Source organism: Nymphalis io, chromosome 20 (assembly GCF_905147045.1).
Source record: "Nymphalis io chromosome 20, ilAglIoxx1.1, whole genome shotgun sequence".
NCBI classification, from domain to species: Eukaryota; Metazoa; Arthropoda; class Insecta; order Lepidoptera; family Nymphalidae; genus Nymphalis; species Nymphalis io.
Window position 1 is genome coordinate 7,624,868 of NC_065907.1, and position 17,124 is coordinate 7,641,991.

Below are 17,124 nucleotides of genomic sequence, written 5' to 3' on the forward strand. Positions count from 1 at the left end.
CTACAGATAACAGCGTGTTATTTATTTCTATAATTAACAATATCCGTAAGGACATCAATAAATGGTAATCGGTTCAATTCACAAATCACCTAATTTTTAAACAATTTTACAAATCAATGTTATCTTTTTGATTAATTTGAAGTCTATATCAATAAGGAAATTATGATAATTTTACGTTATAATCCATTAAGGTCATTATGACCATAATTATATGTAGACTCTATACATTGGTAGTCTTATAAATAGGTATTGTTTATGGTTAGTCAAGTAGCTGGCTATAGGACTCGTGTTCGCGATAATTAAGAGCACTTTCCAGTATAACCTATGTCGCATCTTCTGTCGCTGATAACGGAGATCAGTCAAGTGCTTCCAAATTCAAACTTCCTGTAGTAACTGTTTTCAATTTGTTCGAATTAGTGAGCCTGATTCATAAAATGTAGGTTAATCAATGCGATGCGTGTGCGCATGACTGATGGACACAAATTGTCGAGAATTGAATAAACACATTAATCATGGAACGTTTCTAAATAACTGCATATTATTTTTTCCACGTTAATTTCTTGTTAACTTACAGTAGGATTCCACAAAATAGTAGAAGTATATTTCGTAAGGTGTTATAAGAGATAAAATTATTTATTACGTCAAAATTTTTATCAAATCGTAAGAATATCTTTGCGATAGACAATAGTATTAAATAGTTAACTAGCTGTCGAACTGATTCGTAGTAGCATTTTATTTATTTTTATATTAAAGGCTGATTGAAAAAGATGCAATCACGATCGTATTTAATTGATCATGGTTGTAATCGCATGTATGTTTTCTTTGTCTTGTACTCTATTGTAGAGTTCAAGAGATGACGCAAACAAAAATTGTAATCCTGAAACTTTGTGATCACATCTGGATACAAAAACTTGCAGACACGTACAACTATTCAACTCGAATAAAAAGAAAAATACATCAAAACAGGTACAATACGACTATGAAGATTAAAAAGATTGAATAAAAAAAACAACCACTTCCGAATTTCGTGATGCTGTTGAGAATTTGAATACCGGACATAAAGGTCTGCAGCCTTATTAATTCGTCACTAGACAAGCGAGGCACAATATAACCATGTTATTATGCCTTCAGGTCCAACAGTTTTGAAGGCATAAAAAATGTTTGAATGAATAAAAGCCGACCTTAAGTATGTGCACGGTAACCGTTACACATGATTTAAAACGTGAACTTTAAAAATCTCCTCCCATACAATTGACGATCGATTATAATCGAAACGCAAGTGACAGATGACATATTTGAAGATTTAATGTTATTCATTTGCAATAATAAAATCTCTCGCGACAGCACATTATTATCTGCTTTTAATACGTCCGTGGGTTTTAAAAGTTCAAAACTTTTAATGATAAATTGAGGACAATGCGTTTACGAATACATGTTTCAATTGTATCTGACTGCTGTTTAATGATCGCGTGCATTATATTTCTTATATATGTAAGGTAATATACAACCTACAAAGTAATAGCCTGTAAATGTCCTACTGCTGGGCTTAGGCCTCTTATTTTGAGAAGGTTGTAACGAGAAGAATTTTAAACAAAAATTAAGCAAATGAAAATTATGGTGCTTGCGTTGCTTAAAGCCGCCGTCAATGGTTAAGATTCATGTGTTCTAATCCAAAGTTACAGATTTCGCAATTTTTTAAGGCAATTTGATTTGTATGTGTCGCAGAAATCGATTTTTAGAAAATAATTGAATCAGAATTTATTACGGAACGTATGAAAAACCCGCACATGTCACGCTTAGTTGTATATAAACTTAATATATATATTAAGTTTTTAATATAATTATTAATTGTATAACGGATCCACCCGAAATACAGCTTAAATTATGTAAAATTACTTTGCTATAGTTATTACATTTTCATTGCGCATATGTCCCCAATATTTATATGCTGTGCTGTATTCCTGTTTTATGAATGTTTTTTTTTATATTTTACATAGATCGTGATTATGGTGTTTCAAAATTTAAATTTTCGAGTGTAAAGCTAGCCATAATATATATGTATACATTTAGTTCATTAAATTTAAATACATTGTGACTCGGTTTTAAAATTTTTTTAAACAGTTAAAATTTATTGACGTTTTTAGTTAATGGGCTAAATCCAAGTTTAAAATTATTTAAAAACGATAAAAATAGACGCTCATTAAAATTATAATACATCTAATAAGCGAAATTCTATGGCTTTTCTAACACTTACTGGCTTTAAGTATTTGCATTAAAAAGGCTGACCGAAAATTTAATTTATTCATTAAATTATTAATAAATTAACATCGGGCCGACAAATGTCCGTTCTAATTAATTTCGCATAAATAAATAACCGGATTCTTAAAGTAAGAATTTAATATTTATTATAAAGGGCTTTTTATTATAATGATAATTCAAGGATATATAACTTGTTGAGTTATTAATTGCAATATTGTGAATATGAAAGTATATATTTGTAACTTAATCAGCTTTAAGCGACTGAATGTTTTTGAATGCGATTTTAACACATAATTTAACCGAAAATTAAATTAAAATAGTTTTTAAAGATCAAACGGTGGAACTATGACGTCTATGGAAGTTTCCAGAATGTCAGACCATAAAATTAGAAATATTTATTTCGTAAAAACCCGTCGCTTTTTTGGCTTCACCCGATTTATCTATTTTTTTTATCATATGCAAATAATAATTTAATAAATCTAATTTAAAATGTTAATTTTCTTTACAATTATTTTAATTAAAACGATGACATTTATTTTATGAAAATAAAATATGTAATCGCTACAAATAAAGTACATTGATATTTATAAATTTATTTCAATAATTATTCTATACCGTATAAGTAAAAGCTGTTCGCTTAATTGTAGCATATTATACCAAATTGGGCTAATAGCATATCCCAGTACCACTTAATTAAAAAGATAAGGAGAAAAAGTAATGGGCGTTAAATATTATAATCTTTTGAGGAAGAGTGAAGAAAATAATATTTTAATATGATTACCATAAATAGCTATGATGTGAGAGGTTCGTGTTCATGTTTCGTATTTTAAAGACCCCGTATGAGACAAATGGTAATATCTTATCTATACATGCAAATAAATAAGATTGAAGTGTCTGTCTGTCCTAAAAACTTACAGTAGTAAAATCTTAAGGTTCATTGTTTGTCTCACAATCTTGTTAGTCATAAAGCTTTCGCGGTTTATAAATATCGTTTAATAACGGCCGAGATTGCACATCCGAAGATTGCGGGTTCGAACCCAGGCAAGGATCATCGAGTTTACATGTGCTTAAATTATGACTAAAATTCATCTCGCGCTCTACGATGAAGGAAAACATAACGAGAAATCTGCATGTATCGGATAAAACTCATCAAAAGATATTATGTCATACTTAGAACGATATCTCTCTCTGTGTGTATATTCGTAAGTGTTATTGATAGTGTGTGAGTTGACTCCCTCGTTAGTCTAGTGGCTTGATGTAAGGCCGCAGACCCCGAGGTCCTGGGTTCAATTCCCAGGTCAGGCCAATAAAAAGTTATTGAGTTTTTCTATCAGAAAATTCTCAGTAGTAGCCCGGAGTTAAGATGTTGGAAATGTGTACACTCCCGTGCCTCGGAAAGCTTGTAAAGCCGTTGGGCCTGCGCCTGAACTCTTTCTGGTCGTGTCGGATTGCCGTCCCATCGAATTAAGAGAGTTAGGGAATAGAGAGTGCACCTATGTTTGCGCACACACTTGTGTGCTATAATATCTCCTGCATAGTCCTGCATAATCTCTCTTGAGATTGGCCGCCGTGGCCGAAATCGGTCTGGAGGACATTATAAGTGTGTGAGTTTGTCTTGAATCCCATATGATATGTTCTTGTATGGAAAATCTAATTGCTTCATTGATCTAGTTATTTTACTCGACCTAAAATCCTAGGTTGGATGTTTTTATTCTGTTAACAAATTCTGTTACCAATTTTTTTATAACTTCAATCATCAAATATTATACAATGAGCAAAGAAGTCGGTCTTTGGCCTTATCCAAGGCTTACAGATCATAAAAGTTTATTATGAAACTGCAATCTTGTTTAATGTTATTGTGTTAACGTCTCAACACTTGATCCTAAACCAACGACCGATAAACTTTTTAAAGTAAATGATTCATTGTTTTTGTTATGATTGGAGTATTTGAGTGAGTACAAAAATATTTATTTGTTTCGAACACTTTTTTAAAACTCGATTGATTATTTTTTTTATATTAATAGCGTTGTAATATAATAATATAGACTTTGCCCGCTGTGCCTACATTGACATACATAAAACTATATATATACTTAATTAATATTATATACATACCATCCGAGATAGATCGATCTGCAACCTGCTTGCCAATAACGAAATTGAAATGTCACCCTGCGGTCATATTATAAAAATATTATAAGTACATTATTTTTTTATACTTTATTTTTTTGGTGGTAGGAATTGGTGGTGCTAGCTAGTAGCAGCAGTACTCGGTATTGTTGTGTTCCGGTTGGAAGGGCGAGTGAGCCAATGTAACAACAAGCATGAGGAACACAACGTCTTAGGTCCCAAGGTTGATGGCGCATTGGTTGAAGATTGAAGATCGCCATCTTAGGGACGGTTAATATTTCTAACAATGCCAATGTCAATGTTAACCACTTACCATCGTGGCCCATTTGATCTTCATATAATAATATTCGTTATGTCGATTCGTCGATCGATTATTGGAACATTCAAAACATCATCTAAATAAAAATTTCGATCTTAAGTTTTAATTTATACATTTCAGATTATTAATTATTTCATACGAAAGTAAAGGCATCATGTTCGTTATATGTACGACGAAATATGAGTGAAAGAGAAAACGTTAAATTTGGTGCTAGCAACCAACCGCCTGGTGATTTTTTCTTGGCAATAATATCAGTGACTCATAGGCGATATCATACAAAATTGATACTATTTTCATTTTATATTTAAAATGTTGTAAGCGTTATATTATATAATACAATACTTATTTATTTTTTGTTTGTCTCAATTTAATTAAGGTCGTTAATTTTATATACTAGTACTAAGAAGCACTTTTGAAAGGTCATGTTATAGAATAGAATATTCTACTAGATTCTACTAGAAGAACCGAGAAGAGACTCGGACATTATTTTCCAATTTAGATAAATTGATTTCTGACAAAGCGATATGATCAGAAAAAGTATTAATATTATGTTATTATATGAATATATGTACTTCAGTATACAATGTGACATGGGTCATTTTTATTTGTGGCGTTCTGCCAATTCTAATTTTCACATATTCGTTTTTTATTAGGCTATGCACCTTTTTATCACGTTATTCTATTTTAAACCCTCACGACCAGCCACACGGTCTCGGCTGGATAGGCAAATATTGGCTTTATAACTATGTTAATTTTCAAAGTACTTTTGGTGGAAATTAACACCGGGACTAAGTGGTGACGGATGTTTCCTTTTCCGCCCACGACTGTTTTTTTTAATAGCTTATGTCGCTTTATAGTGGCTTTTTTAAAGACTTATTTTAGGCAGAGCATCTTCAATGACCGTATGTTTTACAATTACAATACTCAAATTTAATAATTATAATTTCATAAACTGAAGCGCTTGAGAAAATACATTACACAAAGCATAAATAAAAGCTTTTTTTTGTATAAGTATAGTTTCTTTTAAACGCTATAATATTTGCATTTAAATTTGATCTTTATATTTATAAGTTCAAGATTGAAACATAAAACCTCAGTGAAAACAATATCAAGAATATTGTTATATCAAATTTGTGGCTTCAAATGTCAAAATACACTACAGCGTATATTAACAAGATGCTTGTATCTGAGTCACGCCTATTAACATATTTACGATGATTAAAAAAAATACAAATTTATATATATACACATTTAGAACAGTTCAAAATAAATCGTTCACTGTTTTCACGCTAAATTATTGTGAGACAATTTATAAATAAAAGTCGCTTCTAACTATCGACGCGTCATTATTATTTACTGTTACCACGCTTATACAATTTGTTTAAAATCGTTGATTTGATTTATTATAGTGGGATTATTAATATATGACAAAATGTTTATGATAAATTTACACTTAAGATTAGTTATATTAACTACACTATCATTAATAGTATAAAAATACACATATAAATAACAGACTGTCTTGAACTTGTATATAAGTCTTTTTGGTTCTCAGATCACCAATCACTTGGATTTATTTTCTTTGTAAGTTCTAAGTTGACGATTTACAGGAATTAAGTACATTATATTTTTGTACGAATATATCAGGCTGTCTAAGGAATTTTAGAGTTCTTGAAAAGAGGAATTGTAGAAATATAAAAAGGTGTCAGGTAGGGTTACGTGTTATCCGATGTCATTTACAGTACAACTGACAATGCGTATATAAAATAATATTATGTGTAGTAAGTAGTTAAGATGAGAAAGCGTAACAAACAAACAACAATATATCTGAATAAAACAAGAATTATAGTGAAATTAATGTTAGGTAACTGTATCTTGTAAGACACGAGAAACACATTTGATACTCGATTTTTGATTTCATTTAAAAATTATTAAACGTAAGTAGTGTTATTTGCAATTTTGATAATTGTAATCGTGTCCTTTAAATTATTATATTAGTCAATGTCGCTTTCTTGTTGAGTTGTTACAAGTTGAGTTCGAAATAAAACATAAATCTTCATACTTTTTCGAAATTAATTCATATTATATGTGTGTATAATATGACAGTGCTTTGTAACAAACTATCTAAGTTTGTTTTATACTTTGTATGATAATCCATGACTGTCTAAAAATAGTTAATATGAAATTAACGAATTTAGGTGATTTTGAAAAACTTCGTAGCGTTAACGATTTTGAACGAATATTGCACAAAGGTTCTTTGTCAATAAGCTATGAACTATTAAGATATATTAAATATATTACTTAAAACCATTATCGTCAATAGAATTTGCGTTATACATAAAATGACCATATAAATAACCTGAACAGCCCGTAATACACTGCTGAAAAAATGTTAGTACGTTTCTCCTTAACGCTTAGATTCTCATTTGGTAGAACTTCATCCAATCATTCAGGTTTCCACACGATGTTTTCCTTCACCATCGAATACGGTATGAATTATTGAAACAAATTAACCACGTAAAAAGTCAGTGGTTGATTCGAACCGACAAACCTCTGTTCTAACCATTTTGCCACCTCGACTCCGAATTTTCGTATCCCTAAAAAAAAATTGTTAAGTAATACCCACAGCTTGTATTAATGTATTCACATTTATGATACGATAAGTTTATTTACTAGAAATCTAGACTAACATATCGCAGCTGACAACTGTTCTAATGTTACAAGCACAACTCGATTCTTAGCATAAATAGTCCATTTCGCTAGGGTTACCATACGTTTGGAACTTTCTTTCTACACATCGCTGGATTTGTGCAAGTCGGGAATATAATCATTTTCAAAGATAAGCTAAGTATATAAGTATAACCAAGCATGACATTGGACGGATTACCATATTCGAGGTCTCTTTGAAAACTACGAGCTTAATAAGGAAGTGAGGAGTTTAAAATTAGTTGTAATGCTTCGGCTATTATTTTTAATAAAAGAATTCTCATTTTAAAAATAAAAAGGTACTAAAGTTTATAAGAGAGGTAGATGTTCACCCACGAAGGGGAGTTTTAACCATATAGGGATATGTTTCAAATAGGTTAAAGTAACAGAAGCCATGCATGCTGTTGCACAGATCTGGATGTCGAGCCGGCATCTTACGACATTTTGAACTCTCTTTGTAAACTTTTTTTTATTCGGACAATTATATGGATCACCTGAGGGTAAGTGGTCACCAACGCCCATAGACATTAGCATTTTAAGAAATGATAACCATCGCTTACAACGCCAATGCGCCACCGACCTTGGGAACTAAGAGGTTATGTCCGAAATTGAAAGAATGTGAATACTAAACTCTCATTATTAAATCCTTTTATCGATTAAAAAAACAACATATAAATAAAGGTTGCTTGGTTTAAATATAAATTGCTGACGAACAAAACTTAACCAGAACACCGAGAAAGAGGGCAGAACACACAATAGGACGGGTCTTTAAATAACCTAAAATCCAAAAATTAATTAATTCCGATCAATATATTATGAATTCTGAAATATGTAAATCTATAAAATTATCATCTTTTGTGAGACATTGAAAATACTATAGAATATACAATATATTCTGTTCTAAAGTCGTTTAGTACATATTATTTCTGTGAACACGCTTTGGAAAATATAGGAGGTGTCACTCTTGTTAATTTATTATAAAGTTATGTTTAGGATAAGAATCCAGATGATCGTTTATTCACTTGTTTATATATCACCTAGCTTGGAGACAACAGGTACGTTTTTTGCCATCCTTGTGCATGTAATTAAATTGCCACAATGCCACTTCATATTGCAACGCAGCTTCATAAATCATTTCGATAGAATACTGGTGAGTGGGTGTTACCTTTCCATGTGAAGTGTCATGTCAGTGAAAAAGCTTAATCCGTGTAAACGTATTTGCTATTGTTAAACTAATAATTCTGCCACGCGTGACGACTTCATTGCTCAACCCAGCTTACGCAGTTAATTTACTGCATAAGTATAAAACTTAGTTTTATGTATATAGGGTACATGTTAAAATATATTGTTCTATATAAATTACCGTAGCAAAAAACTCACAATACTGAAAGTGCTTTTTTTATTCGTCTTAGCGATCAGTTTACTGCTATACTGCGCTTAACTGCGCAGACAGGTTTGCACTAATAAGCGCAAAGTAACTCGTGAGTATTTAGGCTGGTTATTAATGTTAATATTGTTATATATACATAAATTTACTATAACATAATAATCATGTATACGACATTTTCTTTTAATTTATTAAATTGATTTAAGATGTAAGCCGTATTCGGGTATTTGTATGACAGTTAATATAATTACTTTTATAATAAATATAGAATGAATATAATATTATGTCTTGAAATGCAAATGTCATAATAAGAAGTAAAAAAAATGCTTAATTTGACGGTCATTAAAGCTTTCAAATATTTACAAAAGACGCTTTAAATCATAATATCTCGAATTTAGCTTATAATTGAACGTCATTATTTTTGCATAATCTTAACAAAATATTATCGTTATTCACTGTTTTGTGAAATATGTTTACATAATGTGTGGTCTGCGGCAGTTTCGACCGCATCGCAAGGACGTTCTATATTTGATCTTATATAATGTTTCCAATTAAAAAAGAATAAAAATATAAATTGAAGTTAATAATAATTGAAACTTAGCCAGCGCATCTAATAGCTTTTACCAAAAATTATCTGCGCATGCGCTCGTAACTAATTTCTGAACGGCGAACTTAAAATGCGCTTATTATACAAAGGCGAACTAAACCTAAAAAGGCATATTCCAGTTAAACATATAATATGTTTAGATTCAAAAGTCATTTTACAAGTTTAATTAAAGGAAGTATCACGAATTAAAATATATAATCTCATCAAAACACTAATGGGAATACGCAGCACTCTTTCCGGTAGTGCACAAAGCTGTGACATTTACAATATCGTAATGTAAGGAAGTTGGTGACAAAACATTATCGGAATCGTCATCTCGCCCTTGGTTCGCTTACGAAGCAACATGCGTAAAATTTAAACATAATTGATTCCATCAAGATTTAAGTATGCGATAAATTATCATGATGTGTTGCTATTAAGAAAGTCATAAATTTTCAATATTTGCTTTTTAGTATTATATCTGTAAATCAACATTTCATTTGAGTTTTTTTTTATATCGACGAGTGAATTTTCGATTTATCAAATGGCTTCGTTGATATAAAATGTGTTTGTCCTTACAACGATCGCTTAAAGAAATTGTTTTTTTTTTTCATATACATAACGTAGGATTGTAATGTTTACGTCAGAGCGTCACGGTATTTTAGTGAGAGCTACCGCTGGTACATATTTTAGTGGGTATTCCGATGTTCTGGACGCACTCGGTCCATTAGCTTAAACGTACGTGTTAACAAATAAATAAACTATAAAAATGTGTTCGTTTTTTTTTAATTGAGAATGATATATGTAATATTTTAAAACATAATGAGTCATCGTGTTCCTGGTTAGGTTCCGTTTTTTAAATGGGATTTTCGGTTAACATCTAATTAATAGTCGTAAAAAGTTTAACATCGTGTAGCTTTAAATTTCACCTTTAAATATAACAAGAATATATCGTGACAAAATAAAAAAGTGCATAAAAAATTCGAAAGTTTTATTAGAAATTCAGACATTAAATTTTGAAATAAAAAATAAATAATTTAATTACATTTAGTTTTTATTTTTACAAAAAAAAGAAAGGTGTTTTTAAACGTTTATTTATTTAATTTAATATATTGATTGATTTGAGCTTTTAACGTGTTTGCTTAACACTAAATTAATAGTCATAAAAAGTTTTATATCTTAAAATAATATATGATTCGAAATTTAAAAAGCTTAAACACAAATGTTCATGTCGAATTAAAAGATCGAATAAATCACTCTTAATCTGTTTAAAGCACATAAGGTATTAAGACAATATATTTCGAATACATTTTATTACATTTAAAATACATTTTAAGCAAGATTATTGCGAATTCTCAAATCAGAAATGCTTATATATATTGACACTGATAAAAAGGCTTCTTTTGCGATGTATCATTTGAGCGGTAATGCAAAGGCAATGATTTGAATGAAGGAGTTGTTGTTTGGTAGCTTATACTACTGCGTATCATTCCGATGACCCATGACCCGGGTCGTGTCAATCGTAACTCAACCTGTGTCGTAAGCGCCACCTAAAGGAATTTTAGTTAAGCTCATCTACCACACGTGAGCCTCAATCAGTTGTCTGTTGCGAGGAATGAATCTACCAGCTAAATTTACATTAGGCAGATGACTGTATGGCTAAACAATTTTTCATACACACAGTCAAGATAATCCATTGATTATAACGTTAAACTTAAACGAATATTGAAGATTCAAACACCACTGAATGATCGTGTGCTTAATCTTTGTTTATTATTCCCATGATCGCTTTACAAAAACACCGTGAAGAAACCTCATTCTTTCGGATAGATATTTAACTATCAAACCTGTAATGGAGCTTCATGGTGGAATAAGTTTCAAATCTTCTCCCAAAAAGGAGTGGAGGTTAACACTAATTAGTGGGACATTTACAGACCCCGATAAATAGGATAAGGGTAAGAAAGATGATGCTATATCTAGTATCAGTTGTATTTAAATGGAATATTTAATCATGTTCTTAATTCAACAAAATCGTTATAGCGGTTTAAACGTGTTTTGTATATTATTGTAATATGTTTTTTTTCTATAAAACTAAGCAATAACGTTATATTTGTATTTGAACTTTTCAGAATTTCATGAAACGACATCTAGCGTATAACGACGTAACCTTTCCCGCCCGCCCAAACTTTGCGTTACAGAAAATGCACAAAGTTTCCATGAAATCTCTATAGGTGTCGCTACAAGGAACATTTTTTCACATTAATTCAAATCAATTATTAGAACATTTTTTAAAGTTATATTCTATTTATGTACATTGTAAATTATAATATAGGTTTCGAAATCAATACCATTACTTAATAATATTTGAAGAAAAATATATAAAACTAGTTTTCATATTAGATAAGCTTAAATGCTTAATTAAAGAAATAAATAAAAAAGAGAATTGAAATGACTCTTAATTAATTGTGGGGGCTTTCAAGTTTAATTTATACAACGACAAAAATGTAACACAATCATTATACAGTTGCTCGTTAGAGCCTACTTCAATAAAATATATTATCTTGTTTTTTATTATTACAAAATTATACATTTAAATTCGTTTAAAATGGCTTTATTTATTAATTGGTTTACGTTAAATGAATTACTACAGACAAAGAGATGTGATAATAAGGCTGGAACTACACTATTAAGTATAATTTAGTAGAAAATACTACAATATTATTATTACATACAAGGACACATCAGGAACTAAACGTATGATGTACGATTTAGTATATTTATGAATTTTAAATACTTAATTTCAAATATAATCTTTAACCAACCATAGTAGTAGTTGGTACAAACATTTAGGGTTTGTGCAAGCCCATCTCTATTTGAGCCGGTTGGCGTGGTTGATAGAACACCTGCCTTTCACGCCGAAGGTTGTGGGTTCGATTCCCACCCAGGACAGACATTTGTGTGCATGAACATGTCTGTTTGTCCAGAGTCCGGGTGTAATTATCTATATAAGTATGTATTTACAAAAAAGGAAAAGTAGTATATGTAGTATATCAGTTGTCTGGTTTCCATAGCACAAGCTTTGTACAAGCTTAATTTGGGATCAGATGACCGTGTGTGAAAAATGTCCCAGGATATTATTATTATTATTATTATTATTATTATCTCTAGGTATCCCCCAATCATCACGTATTATACATAGGAATACTGTTGTTTAGTAATAGTATTGTTTTGATCCGATTTAAAGAATGAATGAGCCAATGTAACTACAGGCACAAGGGACATAACATCTTAGTTGGTGGTCCCAAAGTTGGTGCAGCATTGGCGATGTAAGGAATGGTTAATATTTCATAGTGTCAATGTCTATGGGCGGTGGTACTTACCACTAAGTGGACCCTTTACCGGTTATTCAATCAGAGAATTAATCCTTTATCAGAAATTCACTATCAATCCGTTATTATAAATTCCGCGAAAATGGGTGGGAGATTACTGTGGATCAGATTAGTACAGTAGAAGTCATACTTCCTCTTATACAAATTACTAATTAGTATTATCATACAACTAGTGTTGTGACTGCCCGCTCTGAGGACCGTACCACCTATCCCACCATATCCCCAAGTTAAGATACAATATTTCATAATAATCTTATGGAATTCCTATGAATGGCTAGTAAGCCAAAGTACTTACGGGCAATATTAGGCTAACAAGGATTCTAATTTTGGGGTAGCGCTTTTAAAATACATCTCAATTCCCATGGTTGGCGGTTGTATTGCGGTGTTGATTGGTTTGGTTTGTTGGAGTTATTATTGGTGACCATTTAATATCAGATGGGACATCCCATTTGCCCGTCTACCTTCCAACATTTAAAAAAGAATTCGGTTCATTAATTGTTTTTATTTCATTCACACACATACATAGACTTCAAAATTTAGGAACTTTTTTAACCTAAGGATGAATTATGGAATGAAAGAAAAATTGCTTGTTTTATTGTCCCGTTTTATGTCCTGCGGGCGGCATTGTTCTGGGACATCAAAGGATTCGCAATCGTTATGATATGTGATTCTTGGTTGTAAGAAAATTATGATTGTAAATGTATTTCCGGTTTAATTTCTGGATTTTATAATACGGTTGTAAATAAATGGTTTTTCGGCTTTGTTCTGTTTGGATTTAAAATAAATGTTTTTCTGATCTTCTTCTGGTTGTTACTTGTGTTATATTCTAAGAAATTTTATCTTATCTTTGAAATGCTTATATATAAATAAGATTTTTTTTTAAGCAGTATAAATTATTTTCGCTTATTTTTTTTCACGCCAGTAATAATATCAAATTTAGAATAATTTCATTCTACTAAAATAATAATTTTTTCGGTAAATAAATCTCTAAAATGCCTCATGCCAATTTAAATTATTCAAAACAAAATTTTGAAGTAATATTTCCACTCTAAAAGTTATAAAGTAATTTTCCGCTATGACTTATATTATTGTTGTTTCAGATGACCGTGTAGGTGCGCGCATTATGCGCGGTGTCACGTGATCAATGGCGACCGCGCGCCCGCGTTCCCCCCAAGATGGCGTCCGAAGACGACGCGACTTCTCCAGGTCCCCTGTATTTACCGATTTTCTCTTTTTTTATTAATGCAAAGTCACAATTACAATATTGATTTAGCGAGAGTATGACCTTGTGCAAATTTATTATTTTTAAATAAATAATTTTCTGGTTGTAGCGATGTTTCGGTAAATATTTATAATTGTTTATGTAATTCAACAAGTTTTTGTGAGACGCGTGAGTAAACAGAAAATAAATATAATGAAACATTTTTATTCGCTCGTAGACATATAAGACGTCAGAAAGTCAGCTAAATAACAGCATGCCTGACTCAGTGCATTAAGTATAAATACATCAATAAATATATTTTACGTGTAGGCAGCATGGAGGTGTATTCACGTCTCCTCTATTTGCTCACTCATTAAGTACAATTTGTCTTTCCTCTCATCTTCAATTGTATTTTAAGGAATTCAATAAAAATAATAACATAAATTGGTCCTCTGCAAAAAGATACGACATGTAAACATTGTTACGAGGTCGCGTATCGCCGAATTGCCAACGTCCGCCTATTTATACACGAGGCGTCTTCCGTCTGTCTGTCTGCCACCTGCTGTCTTCTCACAAATATCTCCGAATTTTAGTTCTTGGGCATTAATATCTGAATAGATCTGCTATATTCTACTTCATCATTTCAAGTTCGCTTATATCTATGTCTTTCTGTCTAACGTCCATAATGGCTCTTCAAAGAAAAGCTCAGATACGAATCATCTGCTCCGATATAACTCTTCGTCGGAGTGGGTCGCGGGGAATCCTCCCGGAATTCAGCGGCGAGTTGCGGGGGAAGCTGGCCCGCTCTAAATCCGTCGCACTCGCCGCCCAACCGCTCGGCGGGTTACACGTTACGCTAAAAATATCGCCGTGTGCGCAGGTCGCCGTACGTGACGCTGGGCGCGGTGCGTTACACCGTTCGCCGCGCCCCGCCACCGCGAGCCTGCCCTTGCCGCTGCTGTTCCGAGGAGGCGGTGGCGGCGTGCCTCGGACGCGCCAAGCCGGACCGCCGCACGCTGGAGCGCTTCCAGCGCCGCCTGGGCCGCGGCGCGCGCGACGAGCGGCCCTCGCGCCACCAGCGCTTGCGGGACCTCACGGAGCGCCTTTTGCCGCGTTCACACACTGCTCCCACCCCACCGCCACCGCCACCACCGCCACCTCCGCCGCCTCATTCAGCGCCCGTGTTGCCACCGGTACCACCGCCACGGTCTCGCCACCGCCACAGCCCATCTCGTGGCGTATCCGTTGATCGTTATGATGACTTTGATACCGACAAAATTACCTTAGTACGCGTAGAGCCACGTTCAATCGTTGGATCTTATGCGCAAAAGACTATACCATACCGTAGTGCGTCTTTTTCGCAAGGTGACTTCGCGCAGGATAAGTATTACCGGGGAAAGCAACCATCCATTTTCGATTTTGGAAAACGTACCAAACGAAAAGAAGAAAACGAATCTGTTTCCGGTCGTGATGAGACAACAAGTGTCGCTGAGGAAAATGTGACGGAGGGTGGGTCGGTCGCATCTGTAGATTCTGCAGTCGGTTCGGATGAAGGATTGATTGTGCATGCATCGCCAGCTCCACGTTCTGCACCGCCAGATGCACTTCATAAGCAACTTGGTGCTCGATCTTTAACGCATCCTCTCCCGCGTCGCGTACCTCCAGTGCGGGAGGAGGGACCGGCCGAAGCCGGTGGTAGCCTACCGGCGTTAATGGCTCCACGTGTTTTACATGAACTACGTGAAGAAAGTGACGGTTCCCAAGCTGATAGTGCGCAGGCGCATAGTGAAGGCACGTCACCCCTTGAACCCACCCAACCTTTTGCGTTCCCACCTCTTCCTGCTCCTCCAGGTAACATTTGTGCGAACGTCGACTGTGAATGTGTTAATATTCCTCATCGTAAAGAATCTGCTAGTGAAATTGACAATTCGGTACCGATACCTGTACCTGTATATGAGTGTATAGTGAAACAGTGGTCAAAGGAATTGCCATCAGACGAAGCTCAGCGCTCAGATGGTGCATCGGATGGTTCTTTGGATCGAGACAAAGAAGATGAAACAATAACCAGTGAACAGGTTGCAAATTTATTAGCAGCTGTACAAAATCCATGCACAGCGGCTCCTATCGGTGCAAGAGAGAGACGTAGGCCTCTAGATAAAACTAAAAGAAGAAAAGGTATCTATATTACAACTGCAAGTGATGACGGTGGTGAAGAAGATCCTCCGTCTTCTGTAAACGGGTGTAAACGTGAAAGTAGTGACGTTTCTCTTTCAGACATGCGTTTATCAGCAGAGGCAAGAACATCTTCTTTACTCGGAGAAAAATCCGATGATTCATGTACAAATGGACCCCCGAGTCCATGTGAAGGATCAACGCCAATGTGGCCCAAATCAGAAGAATTAAGGGCTAGGCGTGCTCGGTTTTCTCAACAAAGCTCCGATGAAAGAGATGAGGATACTTTTCGAGTAAGACGAAAATATGGGGTTACATCTCGTGGAGACTCCCCGTCGGAAGCAGAAAGCGATTCTTGTTCTCGGGATAGAACGGCTTCGCCTTCTCCTTTTAGTCCTTCGGATACTTCCGATGTAGAAGTAAAACGACATCAATTCACAAGAGGCCCTTTTGGAAAGAATTTAGAGGCTCCTTCAAGTCGATCTGTTGAAGTAGGTCGCAGAAGTTTCTCAGATGCAACTGTACCATGTCGAAAAATTAGCGCTGGTGCAGTACCTACCGGTACGAGAACAAAAGGGCCTACACATGTCAGGGCTACATCTTCGCCTTCGAAACTTGCGGGCGTTAAACCAGGCACGGATTTGTTGGCCGAACTTCTCCGTGGCAGTTCTGAGGCGCTGTCTAATTCTTCGACTTTCGACAACGTGATCTTGACTCTGCATCAGCATAACGTAAGTTTTTTATTTGTATTATAGTATTTCTACACTGATTTTAATTATAAGCTTAATTATCTTAAAGACATATATTGGTATGTATATATATTACGTCGACTGAATTATGATTTATAATTTTAAGATATCATTAAATATATAATATGCAGCACTTTCCGCAACTTCAATCGTTGCAATGATAGACGAAAGTCACCTTCGCTCATCATATTAGCAGCTAAATCGTTTAAAAACTAAATTAATTTAC

General features: G+C 33.8%; 1 protein-coding gene across 2 annotated transcripts in view; it reads left to right on the forward strand.

Annotated features, from left to right (window-relative positions):
* LOC126776303 (rho guanine nucleotide exchange factor 17) overlaps positions 1–17,124 on the forward strand; it is a 126,768-nt gene that overhangs the window by 31,206 nt on the left and 78,438 nt on the right. Inside the window, exons 2-3 of one of the 2 annotated variants that reach the window (XM_050498708.1) lie at positions 13,877–13,989; positions 14,858–16,880. In XM_050498708.1, the coding sequence (XP_050354665.1) occupies positions 13,952–13,989; positions 14,858–16,880 (2,061 nt within the window). In that variant the 5' untranslated portion in view covers positions 13,877–13,951. The remainder of the gene's footprint in view (positions 1–13,876; positions 13,990–14,857; positions 16,881–17,124) is intronic. The other variant, XM_050498707.1, reaches the window with a different exon arrangement.